Source organism: Halichoeres trimaculatus, unplaced genomic scaffold (genome assembly GCF_033239565.1).
Source record: "Halichoeres trimaculatus isolate MK-OKI-2021-1 unplaced genomic scaffold, fHalTri1.1 fHalTri1_scaffold_2, whole genome shotgun sequence".
Lineage (NCBI taxonomy): Eukaryota > Metazoa > Chordata > Actinopteri > Labriformes > Labridae > Halichoeres > Halichoeres trimaculatus.
Genome location: NW_027437180.1, coordinates 23,174,876 through 23,197,065, shown reverse-complemented (window position 1 = coordinate 23,197,065; position 22,190 = coordinate 23,174,876). Strand labels below are relative to the sequence as shown.

The following is a 22,190-nucleotide window of genomic DNA, read 5'->3' as shown; positions in this document are numbered from 1 at the left end:
CAGAAGCAGGTTCGGGGAGATCTCCACCAAAGTAGTGTTGAACCGATCATCTGGTTAATTGGGGAATACTAAGTTCAAAAGTGGAGCAACAGATGCACATTTTGTATGAAGACAGTCAGCAGATTCAGCAGATTGAGCAGCACAAGCACAACACGGTAGTGCGTGATGATCGTAACAACTGTGCTGTTGTCCTGTTGTCTGCGCTCACCTAAGGGCAGAGTGTGACGTCAGCGTTTCCACTGAAAACGCCGGCTTACTGGAGGCACCCATCTGCAGGGACTGAGTGACGCCATATCGTCAACACATAGCGGAAAAGGCAAACCAAGTTGGTCTTCTCCGTCTATTTTTTCACTTTTTCAGCTGTACGACACCATGCAGGAACTCGGTCGCCCCTTAGAGCCAATAATACCAGATCTCAATGAAACACAAATGACATTTTGACGTAACCAGATTTTGTAGACGATATGCTGTTGACATGTATTATGCACGTTTCAAATGAAACAGTAATTCATGTAAGAAACAAAACAGAAAACAAAAATTTTAACCAGAAATACAACAAAAAATGGTTAAGAAACACAACCAGGGGTATAGCGCCAGTCTGAATTCCGTTCACCATAAACAGGAAAATAAAGACACATTTTGTTATGGAGCCCAGAATAAAATCTCGAATACGTCCATCTTTCAGTTAAATGAGAGCACCGTAGCGCTAAAACAGTCAAAAAGAACACAAAGAATATTTAAACTTTTCTTTTTCTTGTGTTGTTATGTGTATATTTTTGTGCATCTTTGTTGGATGATTGCTGTATCTTAGCCCCTGGCTGCAACTATGTGTATATTGTTAATTGTACTTTGGTAATACTAAAAAAAAGAAAAAAAAGGACTCCAAAAACAAAAGAATCTTCAGTGCTGTAATAACTTTAATTGCACATTCTTACATAAAAAAAAAAAAACACGAAGAAGACCAACTTCCGGTTTGCCTTTTCCGCTATGTGTTAACAATATGGCGTCACTCAGTCCCTGCAGATGGGTGCTCTTGAGTCTTACTGTTTACACGGCAACGGTGTCAGCAGCGTTTCAGAGAAATCCCACTCTGGTAATGATTCTGTGTGACACTAAAACCCTTAAAAAAGTAAGTTAAAATATTCATGCTCACCCAAACAACAGCCTTTTAACTACATGAAAAAAGTTGACTTCAACTTGAGACAGTTTTCTTCATATACCAGGTGTCAAGCAACCTCTTTGTTGCTACTCTCTTAATGAAGGATTTCCTACACTTCAAAAATCTCCAAAATCAATGCTCAAAAACAGAACTTCTTGACCTTTCTTTTTGTAACAAATTTTTTTTTTAAAAAGTCTCTTTCTGAAACCTTGATATAGCTGCTGTTACTCTTGTAATTTTCTACATTACATCAATGACTTTACGCACATATGGCTGACCTGTGTGTGTGTGTGTGTGTGTGTGTGTGTGTGTGTGTGTGTGTGTGTGTGTGTGTGTGTGTGTGTGTGTGTGTGTGTGTGTGTGTGTGTGTGTGTGTGTGTGTGTGTGTGTGTGTGTGTGGTATGCCTAAAAGCGTGTGTAATTCAGTCAGGCTCTTGAGAGCTGACATATTGCTGCTATTGATCTTTAGTCCCAAAATCAACACAGAAGCCTGGTTACTGATGACAGGCAGGCCAAAGGAGTCAGGGTGTCATGATAACACACACACACAGACACCAACACTTACACACAGGCACACATTTATACTTAACACACATGTATAAACAGACACACATGCACATATTTACAGAGTTGCAGATGTCAGTTAAATCTATAAAAGTACAGGATGTAATGAGTGAATTTTGGTGTTATAAGATCATTTAAATTATGATTGACACATCTTGCTGATTAAATGTGTTTGAAAAAGACAAACATTTCTGATTTATTGTACATACTGTTGCACACTAGTAACTTAAACTTGTGAGTTGCAATCTTTACTGTTGTCTCTAAAATACACAGCATTGCTGCACTTCATTACATTTTCATGTTTCTCAAGCTGGGTCATGTTCTGGAAATGCCAAACTAAATTTAAAATTGCCCACGCAAGCAGTTTGGTTCTGTCGTAAATAAAATGTTGAAGTTAAGTCGTACAGTGCCTTTTTTAAGCTTTTGAAACTCCACAAATTTTCCACTTAGTTTTTTCAAATACTGACTGTGGTTAAAGTATTTTTGGTTGGCTATTATTACGGTTATTTAAATGATCCTTCTTTTTTTTTTTTGAGAAATCTACTTGCGCCAAAAGCCTCTGTGAGTTTTTTTTTTCTACTGGTTGCAAAACCAGTTGAAACTGATTCCTTTTTATGTCCACAAATGCAAATACAACCATCAACAACAGGACTGACAATTTCTATATTTTAATTTTTGATGTCTAGAACACTGCAAGGAGAGAGGTGTACTGTGAACATCATGAGAGGAAACAACCTTTTTTGTTTTACATTTAGTCAAACCTTTAAACTGTCATATTGATTTAGAATAATACAAATAGGAGGGGTCTGAGGGCTAAGCTTTGGTACACCATGTGAGAAAACTTTATCCCACAGTTAAGTCTTTTGCAAGTTGCTTCAACAATATGGTATATAAAAAGAGAAACACAAAATATTAAGTATAAATGAAATAAAAAGCACTAAGTCCATATTGAAAGTGTTCAGTAGGTGAGGTGTGAAAAAGCCACCATGTCTCAAACAGGACACAAAAACTCAATGTCATGAATATATTATAATGAAAACCTCTTAGTTAGCATATTGCTGATTATGTTAACACTACAACCTAAATTCTGTCTGTGGATATGTTGTACTTCTGTTTCCTCTAAAACACACAATTGCTTTTTTACTTTGATGAAAACTTTTCAGACAAATTAATTCCATAGTCTGATCATTTTACACCTTCTCCTCACGGATCTAAGAATGCAATACATTTCAGTCTGAGAAGCTTAAATTGGAGTTAATTCATAAAAACTTGGGGAAAAAAGTGTTGTTGGATGGGGTGTCCAGGGTCAAGCCCACAATAATTCACCTTATAAATGTGCAGTTACACTTTCTTTAACATGTACTGCTCTGCTGCCTTTCTGAAACATTGACCTTACATGTTTTATTAGTAGCTAAGGCTTTAAAATTTCAAAAACAAAACAGCAACAAAAATGGTAATGATAGACTCATCTATAAATTTAAACCCTTGTGGATACATTAATATTAAAATGTCAACACCATTTTCTGAAAGCTGATGATTTGCAGCAAGTGAGGAAATAAGAGAACTCAGTTTCCTTTCGTGAGTATAACATCTTGTCACTATTAAAGAACATTAAGGCTCGTCCTGTTTTGTTTTGTGTTGAGTCATAAATGATGAGGTTGTGTTGACTCTCAGTCTGTTGTCAGTTCAGAGTGTTCCCCCTCTAAAAGTCAAAACGGCGTATGATTTGATTTCACGCTCTTTTACCCTTTAACTAGCCTGATAACAAGGATGGAAAAAAAGCAATGATATGTGTGTGCATGTGTGTGTAAAGTAACTCTCCATCGTCCCCTTGGAGAGGATCCATTAGCTCTGGACCCCCTCACTGGTTGCCCAGTGATAAAGTAAACAGAGTGTGGTTGGGCCAGTCCAGCATGCAAATATTTGTTCTGGAAGCCGCCTCATCAGACAAGAGACGCACACGTCTGCGGAGGTGTGCAGAAGTATATATATTGCAACTACCCTGATGGGCTGGTATTACAAATACACACATACATGCACACACACAGAAAAGTTGATCCGAGGGCAGACCTTTCTCCAGGAGACTTCAGGACAGACCCAACTGAACCTGCAGGCTGGTTGCACCTTACCAGGTAATTACTCTTCCTTAAATAAAATAAAATAAATCACAACTTTAATGCTTTCAACTGTCTTGTTAAATTCTTGTTTTTCTCCTCTTTAATTGTCTTTGTTTTGTGTCTGTTTGATTAAGACATCATGGCGGCAGGTGTGATGACAAATTTCCTCATTCAGGCCCCGACACCAGCCTTCTTCCCCCTGATTTTCCAGGACTCCCAATGTAAGGAGGATGAGGAGGAAATGCTGGAAGAAAAGCTGGAACTTAGGGATGAAGAGGAAGAAAAAGAAGAAGTCGATGAAGAGGATGAGGAGGAGGAGGAAGATGAAGCTCAAGAGGAAGACCAGGAACGTTTAGAAGAGGTTTTCTTGAGCCCTGCCCACTGCACTTTAGATAAGACCAAGCAGCTCCTGAAGTTTGCAGACCTTATCAGCCGTGATGTCCAGAGATATTTCGGCCGCTGTTCCAGCGATCAAGAAACCTGTGACATCTACAGTGACTCTGTCTCTTTGACAAGCAGCGGGCGTCTGCGGTATTATGATGATCTACTGAAAATCGCAAGAGCAGGAAGTCCTGAGCAGGAGAGCAGCTCTGTCACTGCAGGGGAGGATCAGGGAGTTGACGGTTTGGGGCCCCTGGCTGAACTGTTTGACCACGGGGGCCAAAGTCAGGGCCGCGGGCGCCCGATGATAAAGCGTCATCTCCCTCTTAGTTTCTGGACTGAACCAATCCCATGTCGCTCTCTGGCCAGTTTCAACGCATCTGACATGACACACACAAACAGTAACATGACTTTACAGGACAGCACACACACTGACAATAACACACACATTCACTTCAGTCTGCAACACCACAACACACACACCCTCGACAGCACTCAGCCAGACTTCAGTGACCTGCTGGCAAACTGGGATCCAAACCCAGAACTCACACACACACTGACAGAAAACACACACACACAGCATGACACACAACATACCTAATCAATGTCCTTTTCTAAATTTGATAAGTGTTTGTAAAGATTTGAATTAAAAAAAGAAAATCTATATTCATCTGCAGCCTATTTTTGTGAATGTTGGTTTAAAAGATTCAGCTGTTAATCTAAGTTTGCAGCTTGGACAGGATTTAAAGCTCCTGCGAAGAACTAGAGGATTATGTAATTGATGGCGCCCCCTTGTGGTCTTGACTCTTGGCTGATTTCGTCCCCATGCATTTTATGTAGAGGACAAAAACACTCAGTTTCTCACTTTCTGTCAGAGCATTTTAGTTAAAACTTCTACATTCTTTTATAGCATGCAGCACAAAGAAATATCCACACATTTTGACTTACCATAAGTTCCTCTGTGGCTTCAGCACTCTTGTCTGGTGGCTCCTTTGTCCCAGATGTCACTTCTGTTTTATGCATCTGGAGAAAAGAAAAAAGATTTATTTGCGATTTTTTATTTTTTCATTGAGTAAAAATAAAAAATGACTCTTGGAGGTTATTACTCTGCCTGGTGCCTACCCCTTGGCAGCAGACAAAAAAAAAGACTTCATAGAAATTACTACGTCTCTAATGTTGGAGTTTGCTTTTGTAGGTCTTGAAGACACAGCAATTAAGTTTCACTCTGTTTCCTAAATGTCTAAAAACGTCTCACAGAAGCTTTGAATGTTACATTTAATACAATTATGAAATATTTGTTTGCACAGACATTGTTCCAGTTAACCTGGATTGTCACCCTGAGCTGTGGTGTCCATGCAGGATAACAAGGTCATTATGTCATAAAAAATAGTGTGGATTTTATTTAGATACATAAATAAAAATTTTATTTGCTGTTCTTTTTCATTCATTTGTTTATTCATTTAGTTAGTTAAACAGGCTACAAAACAGATGCTTAATGTACTTTGTGATCATTTCACCTTTAAGCATTATCTCAAACATAAGTTTCGACCTAGAACCCATAAAATGCACAGAAAATAATTTCTGAACACCTGGAATCTATAACAGCTGAAACACCCTGATCTAGAGAAAAAACAAGGTAATATCATCTACTTGAGGTTATATTGCTTACAAGTTTAATTGTACAATTTACAAATCAAACTGTCCTCACTGCCAGAGTTATTTTGGGCCAAACTGATACAGTCCACATCACAAAACCCTTCAAGTTCAGGTGCACAGACCCCCTGAAGAGTTTCAAGTAATATAGAGTCCTGATCAAGCATTCTGGCCTGGATCTGTTTGTAAAACAGATCAATTATCTTCTTATCCATTAAAAGAGGTGTGGAGAGATGTATGAAGGTGAAAGGAGGGGTACAGGTGAATGTGTTTGCTCTAGTTTGAGTAAACAGACGTGGCAAATAGTGAAAAGGAAGAAGAGCTGGAGAATTGTACTCTAACCGTACCCTTCCTGCTTTAGGTAAAAGAGGGTCTGATAAGACCTAAAGAGAGACAAAGTCATCAGGAGAGAACATTTTAAGAACATACTCCCAGCTGCTGGGTAATTTTGTCTAAAACACCCAATGAGGAGGACAGGCAATAAAAAGAGATGGCTGGAAAAATGGTAAATATTAAGTTAACACCTGATATGCCAGTTTGTCTGTTTCAGAATCTACAGGGCACCATGTGATTGGTTAAGACTGAAAAGAGTCCCCATCACTTGATTGGTTGAGCAGGAAGGCCAGTAACATTTTGACACACACTCTTCATCTTACACAAATAAAAGTACAATCTTTCAGCAACACGTGTACTACAGGTACCTGAGGAGCCAACATGAGGACACGCATGCTTTTATCCCTAACCCTGCTGGGCCTGCTGCTGTTGGCCTCCTGCTCCCAAGCCAACGACACAGATGCCAAAAAGGACCAAGAGACAGAAACAAAAGACAGCGAAACTGGCCAAGAGACAGAAACAAATAACGAAGGAGAGGTAACAGAAGATACATCATCAGATACTTCAGATGGCACGGATGAAGAAGAAGAGGAGGAACCGAAGAAGGAGAAAACTACAGAGATAGAGGAGGAGAAAGATGTGCTCGTTCTCCACATCAACAACTTTGACAGAGCTCTCAGTGAACATGAGCATTTACTGGTTGAATTCTGTAAGTAAACATAGATCATATCCAATCTAGTGAAAAGACCATTTCTATTTTTTTCAACTGGCTTCAAATTACTTCTACAAGCTGAAAAAAGTTCCTGTCTGAGGCAACAATCAAACCAGTGTTTGACTTAAACGGATTCATGCAGACCATTTTCTGTTTAAATGTTTGTTAAAACAGATGAGTAAACTGAGCAAAAAGTAAAATTAAATACATTACTGAGAAGAGGCTGAAGTTGTGGAAAATAATCCAATGTGTTGATAAAAGATAACATGGTTAAACTGTAGTAAAATAAGATGCAAATGTGCTGAAGTTTCTGTCGGAGGCTCTGACCCCCACACGTGGCCTAACCGCTCCAGATGTTAACTTGATTCAACTCTCCCACCAGTGAGCTCAGGGCTCTGAGTGGAGAGGTCACGTCAAGGGAAGAAAAAGCAAAAAAAGCAAAGGGAAATAAGGGACGGCTTATCCAAACTGTCACTGCTGTTATCAGCAGCTCATTTCCCTGTATATCTGTCTCTGAACAGAAACAAAGAACAAGCAGAGCAGAGGCCTGTGGAGAGGCTGCATTTTATTTTCTTTACATTGAAATAACACATTTAAACTCAGCGCAATGACAAATAAAGAGGTGAATTCTCTCTTTCTGCTCACCCGTGTGTGTGTGTTTGTGTGCGTGTGTGTGTGCGCACCTGTGCAGATGCCCCTTGGTGTGGCCACTGTAAAAGCCTCGAGCCTGTCTATGCCGAGGCTGCTGAGAAGCTGAGGAAAGATCTGCCATCGGTGCGTTTGGCCAAAGTGGATGCCATCGAGGAAAAGGAGCTGGCTGACGAGTTTGAAATTGGAAGCTTCCCCACTTTGAAACTGTTCACGAAAGGAGACAGAAAGCAGCTCATCGACTACAGTGGTGAGCGCACAAACTCTCACACACACAGAAAAGTTAATACTTTGTTTGTAGGTTATACTGTGAAAGCTGTTGTCTGTCTGTACAGATTCACAACCAAACATCATCACTCAGACTGAGTGTATCCTGGACAGCCAGCTATGTGCCTTGAGTCTGCAAGCGTGTGTGTTTACCTAGCCTGTTTACCCCCGAACCTGTCTACCAGCTTTACGATAGATACAGTTAATTAATTGACTCATCTGTAGTTCACTTCTGGCTTAAAAGTTTCAGCAGCAGAATTAACTTGATTTGAAGCGTTTTGTTCTATGCTATCGCTCTTTTATCTTAAGTTAAAAACTGGTATAGTTTTGGAATTTGTGAAACTAAATTTTGAGACATGGGCCAGAAAAATGGTGAATAAAATTAATTAACCAGTTACCCAGTACCAGTCCAGTACCTGACCCCAGCGCCATAATTATTACAGGAAGTGAAATATCTCCACCTATATCTAAAGAAATGATGTCTTGTTTAGTTAGATTTATCAGCTTTGAGTCAAGTCAGAGCTGTAGTCGTGTCTCTGTTACTAGTTAACACTAAAATCTGTTAAGGATCTGCAAGCTGTGCCTTTATTTTCAATGCAGACTTGAAAGTGGAATTAATCTAATTATCTGACTTGCATCAAAAAATTAGCAAACTTCCACATGAAAAAAACTCATTGTCAATCAGTAAAGTAAAGCGCTAACAGTGTCACTTTAAAGACAACAATGCTAACCATTTCTGCCTTCACACTATTGTGTTTTCACGTGACGTAATCAACTCGAGCTCGACCATGTTGGAGGTACTCTCACAACAGAACAGCACTGAGCTCGCAGGTATATAGGATTGTTAACGTACAAATAGTAAAATAGCTAGCTTGTTAGCTAAACTCCATCAGGATTTCCAAGGCAATAATCTGTCATTAATCTCAACATTCAAGTCTGTTCACAGCATTTCCTGTCAGGTTGTCATGTTCTCTGCCCATAGCATCTTAAATCACACTTTAGTAAAAGTAAATACATTATGATAGAGTATAACTTAAAGAAGTATTTCACAGCAATAAGTAGCTCATGGGTTTTTTTAAGTGAGCCTCTACCAAAAGAGTATTATTTATTCCATGAACCTCTTCTTCCATGAAAATGATAGTAGTTACATCTTTGTTTTCATACCTTTGGGTAGTTGATGCTCAGGATGCTAACTCCTCGTATGGGTCACTTGGCGTAATTTTTCAAAATATTTTTCTTGTTCTTGCTGGCTGAGGCCTTCACAAAGTTACTGTACTCCGTGCGTTTTTCCACACTTGTTGGCAGATAAGACATTTTAAAATCGTATTTTGCCGCGCACTTCTATCCCCGTCCATTCAATATTAACGTTTGGGTACCTCCAATGCAGCCGCACATCCGGGGAACTACGCAAATCGTGACGTCAGCGCAAACGTTCTATAGACAAAGCTCAGGTAATGGCTCCTGGCTGTAGATTTATATAGATTACTTGTTTATTGTACATAATATATATATATATATATATATATATATATATATATATATATATATATATATATATATATATATATATATATATATATATATATATATATATATATCATGTCCTCCGAGATGAGGGGCGTTCAAATCTAAAATAGAAGCGTAAAGATAACTTCCAACAAATTTTATCATAATAAAAGTTCAGTTCCCCTTATCCAGTCGCTTTGCTAATATCCTAATTTAAGCTATACAGTAAGCACAGAAACAAAGTCGTTTCGACCTCACTCACCTCCTCTCGGTGATATTTTAATGTGTTTTATTTAACAACAAACCTACTCTTTTACAGTTAACAGCACTGATACTTATTTGGCTTTAATGGGGGTCAGGTGAGTTGAGCTTCACTGTTTAAGGCTAAGCTAAACTAGGCTAAGGTAAACTATCAGTCTTTTGGCAGGCAGTTAATAACACATAAACTGATACGACAGTGGTTTCAATCTGTAAGTGATACAAGTTTATTAGATCTTACAGCCACTGTCTCTTCCTTTATTCAATATTTATGCTAATCTAAACAAACAATCATCTGCCTCTGACCTGATTACATAACTCAAATCTAAATTTCTCTGAATGTTGAGCACTTACACTTAAATTAGCAGGTGAAGAACTTACTACAGTGAAAAAACCATATACAAGGAAAAAAAATACTTTTTAAAAAAAAAATTATTTTAATTTTCTAGCTTGACTCACATTCCGTCCACTATAATAGAAGAGATTAGATTTCAGATCTTACATGCCAGTCACCAAGGGGAGCCTGCCTTTGCATTTCTGGCTTTGCTCCGCTCCAATGCAATCTTTTTCCTTTTTTTTTCTTTTTTTTTTTCAGCCCATGGTTTGTTTCTGTGTTCTTCTTTTACCTTTATGTTTGGCAAAGCGCACCAACTGTTATCTCTGGCTCAATGATAAACCTTTAAGATGCTCTTGCTAAGTTGTGTACCCACAGTAAAATATGTTGTTGTGATTTATGTTTTTGGTTTTTAACCTTAAATTTCAGAGTTTATAGCTTTTTAGCACATACTACATAATTAGCACATATCAGCAAATATTTTAACATTTTTAAAACTTTCATCTCAGCTACAATAGGACTTCTTTCATTCAGTGCAATCATATTGTGTCAGAGTGTGAGAAATTACTTCAACTTGATGGTATGCCTTCATTTGTTTTCTGACTCTTTGTGTGTTTTGTGTTTTTCAGGTAAGAGGACATCATCAGGAATAGTCCAGTGGATGAAACGTCGTGCAGGTCCTGGTGCCGTGGTGCTCGACTCAGTGGGCTCTGCAGCTCAGTTCATTGACTCTTTTAATGTGACTGTGGTAGGATTCTTTGAGGTAAGTTTATCTTACTTACCTGCCTCACTTAGTCCATCATAAACATCCTAACACTGTGTACTTATCTTTATATACTTGTATTTTAACTTGTGTTCATATCAGAATCTGGAGAGTGAGGCGGTGAAGGAGTTTAAGGAAATTGCTTATGACCTTGCTGACGCAGAGTTTGCTCTGTCAACGAGCTCTGATGTTATCAAGAAGTATGAAGCAAAAGCAAACTCTGTGGTACTCTTCAAAAAGGTATGATCATGAAGGACTAAAGCAAATACACACAAGTTTTCTTTCGCAGTCAGGTAATTCAAAGCTGTTAATTTTGCTGCCATCTAGTGTCTGAACATGGGGCATACAGTTAGTCTTAAAAGTGTCATACTGTAAGGTCATAAAGCTTTCTTTCTTCTTTAAAATGTCATATTCACAAATTTGATTTAAGGGTTTTGTTTTTAGTAAAACAAAGCTCAAGAAAGCTTTTAGGTAAAAGACAAAATCAAATACTCTTCTTATTTTAGGATCATTTCTTATTGATTTATCTGTGAGTTGTCATCATCTCAGTCAATTAAATGTTGCAAATTTGGAGAAAGTAGTAAGTCAAGATAACCAAAACCTGTGTCTAACTCTGTGTTTGACAGTTTATTATGGGTCACTGTGATGAATAAAAAATCAGTTAATGTTAAATGAAAAGGGGTGTAAAAGGTTCACAGCCTGGGTTTTGGTAAGCCTGTGAGAGTGTAAGGGCTGAAAGTCAGCAAAACATTTATAAAGATACAAAAATACACACACAGAATCACATTCTGAAAAATGTAAATAGAGCGGCCGCAACCGGGGACAAAGTGATGAAAATAACACAAAATGATTCCAAAAAGACACAAAATGACTGAAAAGAGCACAGCTGTTGTTTGTGTCTATGTTAGCGTCTGTATCACTTAAAAGACACGGGGGGTTATACATAAATATACAGGCTATGCATTGTCTTAAAATCTGTATTTGGCTCTTTGTATGTCCTTTTCTTGTGTTATTTCAAATTTGAAACCGTATTTTTATTTTCATTTTCATTTTTATTTATTCATTTATTTATTTATTTATTTGCTTGATAAGGGCACAAGTGTTTTGTTTTGTCATAAAGAAGACAACCACTCAAAGATGAAAGATGGTAAATGGTGACAGTGTTATATTTACATGCTTGATAGTCCATTTAGCACATAGTGTACTAGTCGTGTGGGGTTTGTAAATGTAGAATAACTGATATTAATCGTTGGGTAGTCTTTCAAAACTATAAAAAAAAGTATAGATTTGAAGTTACTGGTCATTAAAATTTTCTCTAATGACAGATGTGTGTGTGTGTGTGTGTGTGTGTGTGTGTGTGTGTGTGTGTGTGTGTGTGTGTGTGTGTGTGTGTGTGTGTGTGTGTGTGTGTGTGTGTGTGTGTGTGTGTGTGTGTGAGTGTCTGTGTGTGTGTTGGTTTGTTCGTAAGTTTGATGACGGCAGAGCAGACTTTTTGTTGCCAGAAAGCGGGACACTGGACAAGAAAAATCTGACCAGTTTCATCAACTCAAAAAGCCTGCCACTGATTATCCCATTCAGTCAAGAGGTAAAACACACACACACTCTCACACACACATACACACACACACATGTTTACAAAAATTATAATTACTACAGCATTACATGGAATCAACCTAGTGTTCTTGGTCTCAGGTTGCAGACAAGATCTTCTCCTCCAGCATCCTCCTGCACACTCTGCTGTTCATCAACTCGTCTGTTGAGAGCCAGACAGCGCTGATTGGTGAATCCAAGGCAGTGGCCAAAAAGTTTGATGGCAAGGTAAGAATCAGGTTTGTGGGTGTGAGAGAGAGTGTGTACAGAGGGATGGCCATGGCCTCAAAATCCTGAACTTTGATTGGTATTAACCTTGTCAGAGGATTTGGTCAAAGGAAAGAAAGTAAGAAAATTCAGTGCATTCATGTCCATGTGTTCAAATACTTCATGCCATCCCAGATAAGTCAAAGGCTCAGTTAGGTCACTCTACCACTCTATCTAGTAAAGAGGGTCTGTCGGAGAAAGTAAGTGATAAACAGGAAACTTGATGGCTGTCATGTCTTGTGTTTTTTTTCATAGATGCTGTTCATTTCAATAGACGTCATAGACGCTCTCTCTCATGTACTGAAATACTTTGGAGTGTCTGGGGCGGACGTTCCAACAGCACGCATCATCAATATGGGGACAGAAAAGAAGTTTGCCATCCCTTCTGGAGATCTGACGCCAAAGTCTCTGGAGAAGTTGTGTCAGGAGGTTATTGATGATACTGCACAGGTAACACAAAAAATTCACAAACATACATGGCAATATGTGATGTGCTGTCAAACAGCTACATTAAACCTGTTATCTTTCATCTTTTGTGATGAAGCCCTACTTTCGGTCTGAGGAGATCCCAGAGGACTGGGATAAAGAACCAGTTAAAGTCCTGGTGGGGAAAAACTTTGATTCTGTGACCCTGGACCCAACCAAAAACGTCTTTGTGGAGTTCTGTAAGTCTGAGTGTTTCGCTTTGAAGATGTGACACAGAAGTGAAAGAAATCAACTCATTGTGAACCTTCAAGTTCAAGAGTTTTTTTCCCCTGTTTCAGAGCAAAAGTTCATCAGCTTCTCATCAGGGGAACTATCTGTCTCCTCAGAGTTTTCCTTTAGACTTAACACACTCTGAATACAGCAAAATTTAATTTGTTGACTATTCAGGTTAACAGAATCACATAAAGGAATGATAAATAAACATTAAAGGTCCCATAGTATGCTCTATTTCTGCAGTTTAATATGGATCATTGATGTCTTCATGAAATGGTAATAACATGTTTTGGTCCAAAAAGCCAATAAATCAAGCACAGCAGCATTGTTTCCAGGCTCTCATAGCCCCTCTGTTCAGAACGGTCTGATTTAGTGGGCGTGACCTTCATATGTAAATGAGCCACCGCTGATACCGCCCCACTCTTCTGCGTCATTGAGAGCCACGAGCACCGAGTGCACAATGTTTGGAAAACAGTGAAGCTCGTTTACCGTAACATTACATGCTAAAACACCAGGCTAACTGCAGCTAAAGTTAGCATCCTGAAGCTAACACAGAGACAGGGGGGACACTGAGGAAAAGCTCTTACATCTGCTCCACAGCACACAGCATTTAAAATACTCACATTTCCAGGGTCTGAGGTTTGTTGGTGGATGGTTGGTAATGCGCCTGGATTCAGGACCAGTCTATTCTCTAGCCCTCTGTTGCACTGTCCAAAGTTGGAAAAGTAGTCGGCCGTGAAGTGACTAGCACACATGCACAGTTTAACCGAGTGTAGCTGGTGCATTTCCTTGATAAATGAATTTAAGCCACTTAGTCTTGTCTTCTTCCTAGATGGGAAGCTTGTGCATTGAACAATGTGGCTGTTTACAGCCAAAAACAAAGCAGTGAGGGCTCTTTAACTTTGGCATTCTCCTCCCCGCTGCTGGAGAGATTTCTCTCCAGCAGGCGGGAGGAGAGTGGGCAGGAAGGGGGTTCAGGGGTATCTGCTCTGGTGGACCAATCAGGTCAGACTTGCTCCTGATTGGTCAAAAAATGGAATCGCTGACGTTGGCAAATTCCCAAAATCCAAACAGCTCGGTTTAGGTCAGGATTTTACATTCACAAGCACTACTAAATACAGGTTTTGTCATTAAATATCGCATTTTGTGGGCTGTGAGGAAAGCCAAAAACCCACAATTTTCACTAAAAGGCTTTATAAAGCAATTTTTGCCTTTAACCGTTAAAATGAAATTACAGTTCAATCTACCGTTAGCCTCAGATTTAAACAGTGAAGTTAAGCACAACTAATGCTCATGCTACTGGGCTCTAACAAACAGGTTGCCACTTGCAGGTTACACTTCAAACAAAAAATAAGGCTGTTGTCCTCTCCTGAACCCAGGAGAGCTTACAGCTAGCTTACATCTGCTTCACCCACAATCCCTTAGCGTTAGCGTCAGCCATGCGGTGAGCATTAGTTTCAGTTCATTTAGCTTAACAAATGTAGACACAGACCGAAACTGACCTGAGATACTTCAGGGATGAGAGTCATTCATTATTCACTCACCAGCCTTTATGTCATGTGTCAGGTGAGCGACAAGAGGGATCCCTGTGCAAACAGTGAATCTGCTCCTTACGCTTTCCTGTTTTGAAACTATGGAAACATTGAAATAAACAAAGCATTAATGTAAAGGCAAAAACTGCTGAACTACTTCCTCTGCCATTTTGGAGATTTTGTAAACATTACGCTGTTACTACCGCAGGTCTCCCTGGCTCTGTCTGATGGGGACAATGTCAAGCTTTGGCAGCATGTGTGAATGAGCAAATTTGTTTTCAGGAGTGCATATATTCAGAACTTTGTGCCTGTCCATTCAGACGCTCCTTGGTGTGGACACTGTAAGCAGCTGGCCCCAATCTGGGATCAGCTGGGTGAAAAATACGTTGACCGTGACGACATCATCATAGCCAAGATGGACTCCACTGCCAACGAGGTTGCGGATGTTAAGATTGCCAGTTTCCCAACGCTAAAATATTTCCCGGCTGGTGAAAACAAAGAGGTACTGACGCACAGGATCCTTTTAAAAGATAATTGAGACTTTTTACCCAGACCCTTTTTCCCTCAATTCTTCTCTTGTTGTTGTTTTGTTGCACTTAAGGCGATAGACTACACTGGAAAAAGAGATCTGGAGACCTTTTCTAAGTTCCTTGATAGTGGAGGAGTTTTGCCTCAGGAGGAAAATGATGATGATGAGGATGATTTTGACGATGATATTGATGATGATGATGATGGTGATGATAAAAAAGATGACAAGAATGACGATGAAAACAAGGTTTGTATTTTAAACAATTTGTGATGTAGCGCTTCTCATAAAATGAACCCCCCTCCCCTCACCTCTTTCCTGTTGTTTGTTTCTTTAGGAGCCTGATGATGGAAAAACCAAAGAACCACCTAAAGATGAGCTGTGATGTCACTTTGTTTTTCTGGCCAATCAGGATCAACCTAGCGTCTTCCAATTTTTCTTAATAAAACTACCTTGGTTCAAAAACATTACAACATGTTGCATGCATGGCTCAGTGAACAGGTGTCATTGGGTTGTTTAGATGACTGAATTCCATCCTGAGTGTTTACAACATCAAACTGCCTGTGAGCAACGAAGAAGCTATTTTCTCTTTCAGTTGCGCTTTTCTTTTGAATGAGTCAGTTACAAAGTTAAACTTTCCAGATCTGACACTTTTTGATTTGTTTGGTTTGGCTAAAACTTAAATGCCCAAAGTTTAAGTTGTGTTTATGGGATATGTGTGCCTTAAAATTTGACATACAGCACTAGATATTTCTAGGGGGTTTTGTGTCAGCTCTACACAAAAAAAGCAGAGCTAACACTTTGCATTCTTTCCAGTGATGGCACACTGCAGGAAGAAGATTAAAAAAAAATAAACAAAGTCACGGCTCTTTGGCCTCATTTACGGAGAATGTTTCACTCTCCCCGAGCTTTGGCAGGGCATGCAGTGTGTGGTAACTGAGTGAGGAAAAAGAGAGTTAAAAAGTTCAACTTCAGTCTTTAAGCTGAATTTGTACATGATGTCAAAAGATCCAAATGTAATAAAGAAAAAAAAACATTATTTTCAGGTGTTTACTGATCTTGGTCTTGTGTTTAATGTGAAAAAAAAATGATGTCATATCAAAGAAATGCTTTTCACTGCAGAACATGTCATGACTGTTTTCCCACATGCACACTCAGGAGCTGAGCAGCTGACATCCTAAAAATATCTTTGTTTGTGGTTTGATGATTAACTTTCAAATCATATGCTCATGAGCTTCTAAGGAAGATGAAAAACCTCAGGCATAAGCTATACTCTCTGGTTGACTAATTTTTTACTGGTGTTCATTCTATCATTTTGTCTGTTGGAGAATATGTGGCTGTAATCAAGAGTGAAGACATGTTACCTGTTTAAAAATATGATATACGGAAGGTGCACATGATGACAATAAAACTTTTATTTTAGGTTTCCAAAAAAGCAGAAAGAGAAACCTTTAAATTTGTAATATTTTTGGAAAAAGCTGTTTGCCTTATCTTCTTACTAATCCTGTCCTGAGCATGGGTAAGTTGGTTTTGTTGTTGCATTTTTCCAGAAAAAAAAATAACAATCACATGTACTTCTTGTTCAGACTTGTTGAGATGAAGAGAAAAAAGAGGGTTGTTCATTGCATACTAACTATGCATCACAGCAGGTTATTGTTCTCATAGGCTACTGTTGCTCCCCTAATGGGAGGGGTGTGAATATTTCAGTCTTTTATGTAACCAGTAGATATTTTTAAATATTCCCATTCTACACTGTACTTTTTATGTTTTTTAATTCATTATTTTGATTTGAGATGGTTTAAGGCTCCATAGCTTAAAAACACATTAAATTGTTTAAAAAATTGTCCAATGCTTTTACCTTGGCTTCATAAAAATCAGATAAGTTGTGTTCATATTTTACTTCTCTGTGAAAATATGGCTTACTATACATATTAAAAAGTCTTAGCAATCACACACACACACACACACACACACACACACACACACACACACACACACACACACACACACACACACACACATGGAGAATATGATGAGTGACTCCTATAGAACCTGATGAGTACTACAAAAGTAAATATCACTTTCACTACCAAGTGCTACTAGGTGAAAAATTAAAAGTTTTAAGACAGTAGAGACTTTAAAAAGTAGCACTGATCTCAGTAAAGGCAGCAGTGACAGTAAACAAGCACAGAGTAGTTTTCCAGTCTGAGGAAGGTAAAATGTTTCTAATTCCAGAGGAAAACAGGTTTAACAGGCTGTGATGTCACACCTGTCACCAACATGGTACGTGTTTCCTACTGCCAGCCGAGCTTCCTCATTTGTCCCAGGTAAGACCACTTCTTTCATTCTCTGTCTCACTTGTGTTTAATTTGTGAAGGAGGAAAAGATTCACTCTACAGGCTGTGTTAGGAGTATTTTATTGACGGCAGATCGCAGGTCTGTACCTGTTTGGATCAAACACTGGGGCTCTTATTTACATGAGAGCGGAGTCCCATGTGAGCTACAATGACTTGGCTGTATTCAGATAATGTGTTTAATGTCTCGTAGCACTGGTTTAGGTTACATGTTGGCAGGAAACACTTTCTTCGGTTTACGCAGGAGAGTGTGATCGCATGAATCAGGATTACATCAGTTTAATGATACATACCATAGAGCCTGTAGTGTTTTCTGAAAACTTTTTTTGGGAGATTGTGACCTGTAAAAGCATTTTACATTTGAGCTTTCTTTCATTGTTTCTTCATTGAAGCTTTGTATTACAAAAAGTAGAGACTTATCCCAGACATGGGTTTAAAACTTATCATATTTTCAACAGTGAACTTTTAGGGGTAATGCAGAGTCACCACATATAGATTATTTGAGAGCTAGAGATTAAAAAAGAACTTTGTGGTTTACATCAATGTTTCAGTGTGTATGTGCTTGTTCAAACTGTCACTTTAAATCCCTGTTGCCTGCTTATACCAGTGAATAAAGTCTTACTACAGACTCAACTGAAGCACCAGATACGGTTTATTTGAGGTTTTCACGTGTGAGGGACTGGCCTTGGGGGATTTGGTACCACTGTGTTCGACTTTGACATATTGGCAGAGAAAAAGAATCACAGGTTATAAGAGTGTCACTCCACAAAGTCCTTATTCAGTGTCAGCTTTGTTAATGAGGCTTGATACTGTCAGCTAAGAACATGTCTGTGGTGGGAGGTTTTGTATCCGTGAATTACAGTTTCTTGCCAGAGAGGAGTGTTTCAATAAACTTTGCTGATGCCATAATGCAGGGAATTGGTTTTATACTCTGCTTCTTGCACATAATATGTTCAGATTCAAACACACTGTTTTAAAAATACACTTTTCATTTCTGAACTCAAAAGAGAGGGAATTGGAAAAAATGGGGGCTTGCAATACCGAACTAACAACAGACCTCAGTGGGATTATAAAAAAAAGAGCTTTGAGTTGAATTGGATATTTTAAGGCACTAGATTTGAGTATTAGAGCATTCTGGTTTTTGTTTGAGTGTTTTTGTTTCGTTATTATGTGCCATTTTGTCCACATTTTTCAGCTTGTATTGTATGATGAAACAGGACTGGGCATCTCTTTTGTACTCCAGTTGTTCACCTCTAAACCTGAAATTATGATTGGTCATTTGTTGCCAAAGGTAAAACTGATGGTAAATACATGTTTGGGCTGTGCTGGAGCATGCTGCTAGGAGCTTTTCTTTACATTTTAGTGTTGCACATTTCCTTTTAATCTTTGTTTGTTTTTGTGCTTTTTGCTTGTTTTGTTTTGTTGTGTTTTTTTTTTTTTTTTTTTTATTGTCTGAAGCTCTAAAATGTTCACCACTCACAGAGGCTGAATTGCTCAATCAGCAGCCCTTCGATTTTTAAGGTGGAATGGCTTTTATGTTGCAGGTGCACTAAAAATAAATAATTAAACTAGATTGACAAACTGAAGCTGGGTCTAATATAACATGGATGACAATCATGATTGGAAATTTCACCTCAGTTTTTATTTAGTTGAAGTGTTACAATACAAAAGACAACAGTGAAATATCTATTGATACTCAGAAAAGCAAGTTTGACTCTTCCAATATCCACAGTGATGAGTGATGACGCTGTCTGTCTCCACTCTTCATTCAGTCTCTGATCACCTGAGCAAGTTATTTCTTTGGATCAAGTGTGTTCAATTCAGCTCAAAACTTTAAAAAAAAAGTGTGTGTGTGTGTGTGTGTGTGTGTGTGTGTGTGTGTGTGTGTGTGTGTGTGTGTGTGTGTGTGTGTGTGTGTGTGTGTGTGTGTGTGTGTGTGTGTGATCTGATGTCTCCTCTCTCCTCTCTGCAGCTTTTTGCCTGACTGGATGATCTCCTGATGGAACCGCCTTCATATGAGGAGGCACGTTTCCACCCTCCTGCTCTGGTCTCTGATGGATTAAATATCCCTCCTCCTCCTCCTTCGTACGATGTGTCCCTTCACTCCCCTCCAACACCTCCTCCCACCTATGGAGAAGCAGGTAAAGGAGTTTTCACCCATTTCTGTTCTCCTGTTTCCTACAGGGGTAGCTCAGTTTGAAAACACTTTTATTGAGTGACTGTTGAGGCACTTTGTCAAGACTGACTTTTTTGAGTTTCCTCTTGGGTTTTCTTCCCTTTTTTTAAACCAAGCTTTTCAAAAATTAATCTCATTAACCAGAGGAAATAAAAGTTTATTTTTCTGCCCCCACAGTTAAACTATTGTCATTTAAGTCAGGGAATAAATGTATAATTTCTATCCAGAGAGGACATAAATGAACAAGAAGCAATGAAATGGTAAGTTGCTCAGTTTTTAGCAGTCATTCTCCAGTTGTCTGTTCAAACTTGAGAGTCTATCAATAAAATGAAGAGTGAGGTTACCTTAGCTCTGCTTGGTGGATGACTGGCAGGACAAAGCTAACCAGGATTTACTTATATTACACATTACAAACATGTCTTAGAGCACCAGACTGCCAGCTGCGTTAAATATAAGCGGCTACTTAACTACTTACAAACTAACCGTGTTTACATGTTGTCACGCTAGCCTTCAGATAGACTACAGGGCTGCCATACATGTAGCCAGCTTGATGTCACGTTTCAAACAGTACCACTCCGTAACTGTACTGATAAGTCCCTTACCTCAGCGCATTGTATCCAGTAAAAAGTTTCCTTGAACAAAGAAACTTTGTTTTGACCCGATTTTCATTTAATTCCAAAACAAACACATGGCTCACTAAAAGTAATTTACATTGTGCGTAGACTCCGGGCCACAAGGTGGCGAGGGAGTGCAATTAAAACAGATCCTCCTAGCAGCATCTTTAAAGAGAGGGAGAGAAAAAAAAGGTTTGGAAAAAATACATTGACCTGAGTCTAGTTCATGACTAAATTTCTTACAAGAAGTAGATTTCTGGCATGTCTGAGATGTTTTTTTTGCTTGAGATGTAAGCTGTTCATGAACAGAGACTAATAGTGTTACATATTTCTTAGTTATTGTGTCCTTTTTGGTTCCAGTGAGAACTCTGTGCTGACTTTGGCGCCCCTCTTATATGTATGTCAAAACATTTCTTTTTTTCCAGTAACCGTCCAGCCAGATCCTTTTCCTGTCCTGACCCCACCTCGTGTGCCAACTGCTGGATCATCACATTCACGAAACACCGGAGTCATAATCCATCCCACTACACAAAGTATTTCAGCTCACCACATCTCTAAATAGAACACAAACAAACAGAATGAGCAGTACAGCATATTTCATTTGCATCCTCTCTTCTTCCTGTTACCCTCCCCTGTCCTTCCTCTATCCTCTGGATGCCAGTTGGTGTACCATCGTCTGTCAGCAGCAGACAAGCCCAGACGGTCGTGACCCAGCCAGAGCCTGTTCCTGTCGTAGTGACACATCTGAGAGACACTTCTGCGGTGGTACGCTGCCCGAGCTGCCATCAGGTTGATACAACAAAAGTCACATACCAGCCTGGGAAGGCTGCCTGGTGCATGTGTTTACTTATGAGCTTCATGGGGTAAGGCACAGACCCACACACTTATTATTTCTAACGTCAGAGAGCTCAACAAAACTTTAAGGTAGTGTGTGTGTGTGTGTGTGTGTGTGTGTGTGTGTGTGTGTGTGTGTGTGTGTGTGTGTGTGTGTGTGTGTGTGTGTGTGTGTGTGTGTGTGTGTGTGTGTGCGTGCACTTCAGGCTCATCTGCGGTTGCTGTCTGATCCCGTTCATGATGCCTAGTCTTCAGGATGTACATCATTACTGCCAGCACTGTGGAAAGCATCTGCACACGTACTCAAGATGACACCATCAACATTTATTCAACCTCTCTCCTCCAAAAGTCAACACACTTACCATTCGTAAAATATTTATATCAGTGTGGAAAGATAAAATATATGATGTAAACTAGTCATGCTATGACTCACTACACAGGCTACACAGTGAAGTAAGAGTGTATTTAGCTTATGAAACAAGTGTAGTTTAAGATTTAAAAGGTAAACAACCAACATTAAGATGAACACAAGAGTGGATACTAAAGCAGGAGCTGTACATATTTTAGACATTTGAAACTCGAGTCAGTTCCCACAATCTTGGAAATGTCGTCTGCTTTTCTTCAAGTGTCAGCACTGAGGTCATTTTCTTTTTTTTTCCCCCACATTTTTCACCACCCTTTTTACAAGTTCTTTTAATGTATTTGAACATTTTGGATGTTGAGAGGTGTCCCTCACAGATGCACAAGCATTTCTTATGTATGAAAGAAAACTAAGCAAAAACTAGTTTTGAACTTTTGACCGCTCATGAGAATGTACAGGAGGGTGTGAGCTAAAATAGCTTCAGTAGAGGAGGGTCTGATTTCTCACAAGGGACATTTATGGTATGAAAGATGATGGAAATT

At 39.1% G+C, this 22,190-nt stretch overlaps 2 protein-coding genes across 2 annotated transcripts; both read left to right on the top strand.

Moving 5' to 3' along the window:
- Nucleotides 1-3,939: 3,939 nt before the first annotated feature.
- Nucleotides 3,940-15,694, top strand: pdia2 (protein disulfide isomerase family A, member 2). The gene is made up of 12 exons (XM_074682569.1): nucleotides 3,940-4,190; nucleotides 6,791-6,916; nucleotides 7,611-7,817; nucleotides 10,562-10,695; nucleotides 10,798-10,935; nucleotides 12,164-12,280; nucleotides 12,388-12,513; nucleotides 12,808-13,002; nucleotides 13,097-13,217; nucleotides 15,104-15,285; nucleotides 15,385-15,558; nucleotides 15,647-15,694. Exons 1-12 carry the CDS (start codon nucleotides 3,980-3,982, stop codon nucleotides 15,692-15,694), a joined length of 1,779 nt encoding a protein of 592 aa, XP_074538670.1. The 5' UTR covers nucleotides 3,940-3,979.
- Nucleotides 15,695-19,662: 3,968 nt separating this feature from the next.
- LOC141800914 (lipopolysaccharide-induced tumor necrosis factor-alpha factor homolog) lies at nucleotides 19,663-21,599 on the top strand. Its single transcript, XM_074683775.1, has 4 exons — nucleotides 19,663-19,804; nucleotides 20,879-20,986; nucleotides 21,115-21,316; nucleotides 21,494-21,599. The coding sequence occupies exons 1-4, from the start codon at nucleotides 19,663-19,665 to the stop codon at nucleotides 21,597-21,599; spliced, it is 558 nt and encodes a 185-aa protein (XP_074539876.1).
- The last annotated feature ends 591 nt before the right edge of the window (nucleotides 21,600-22,190 follow it).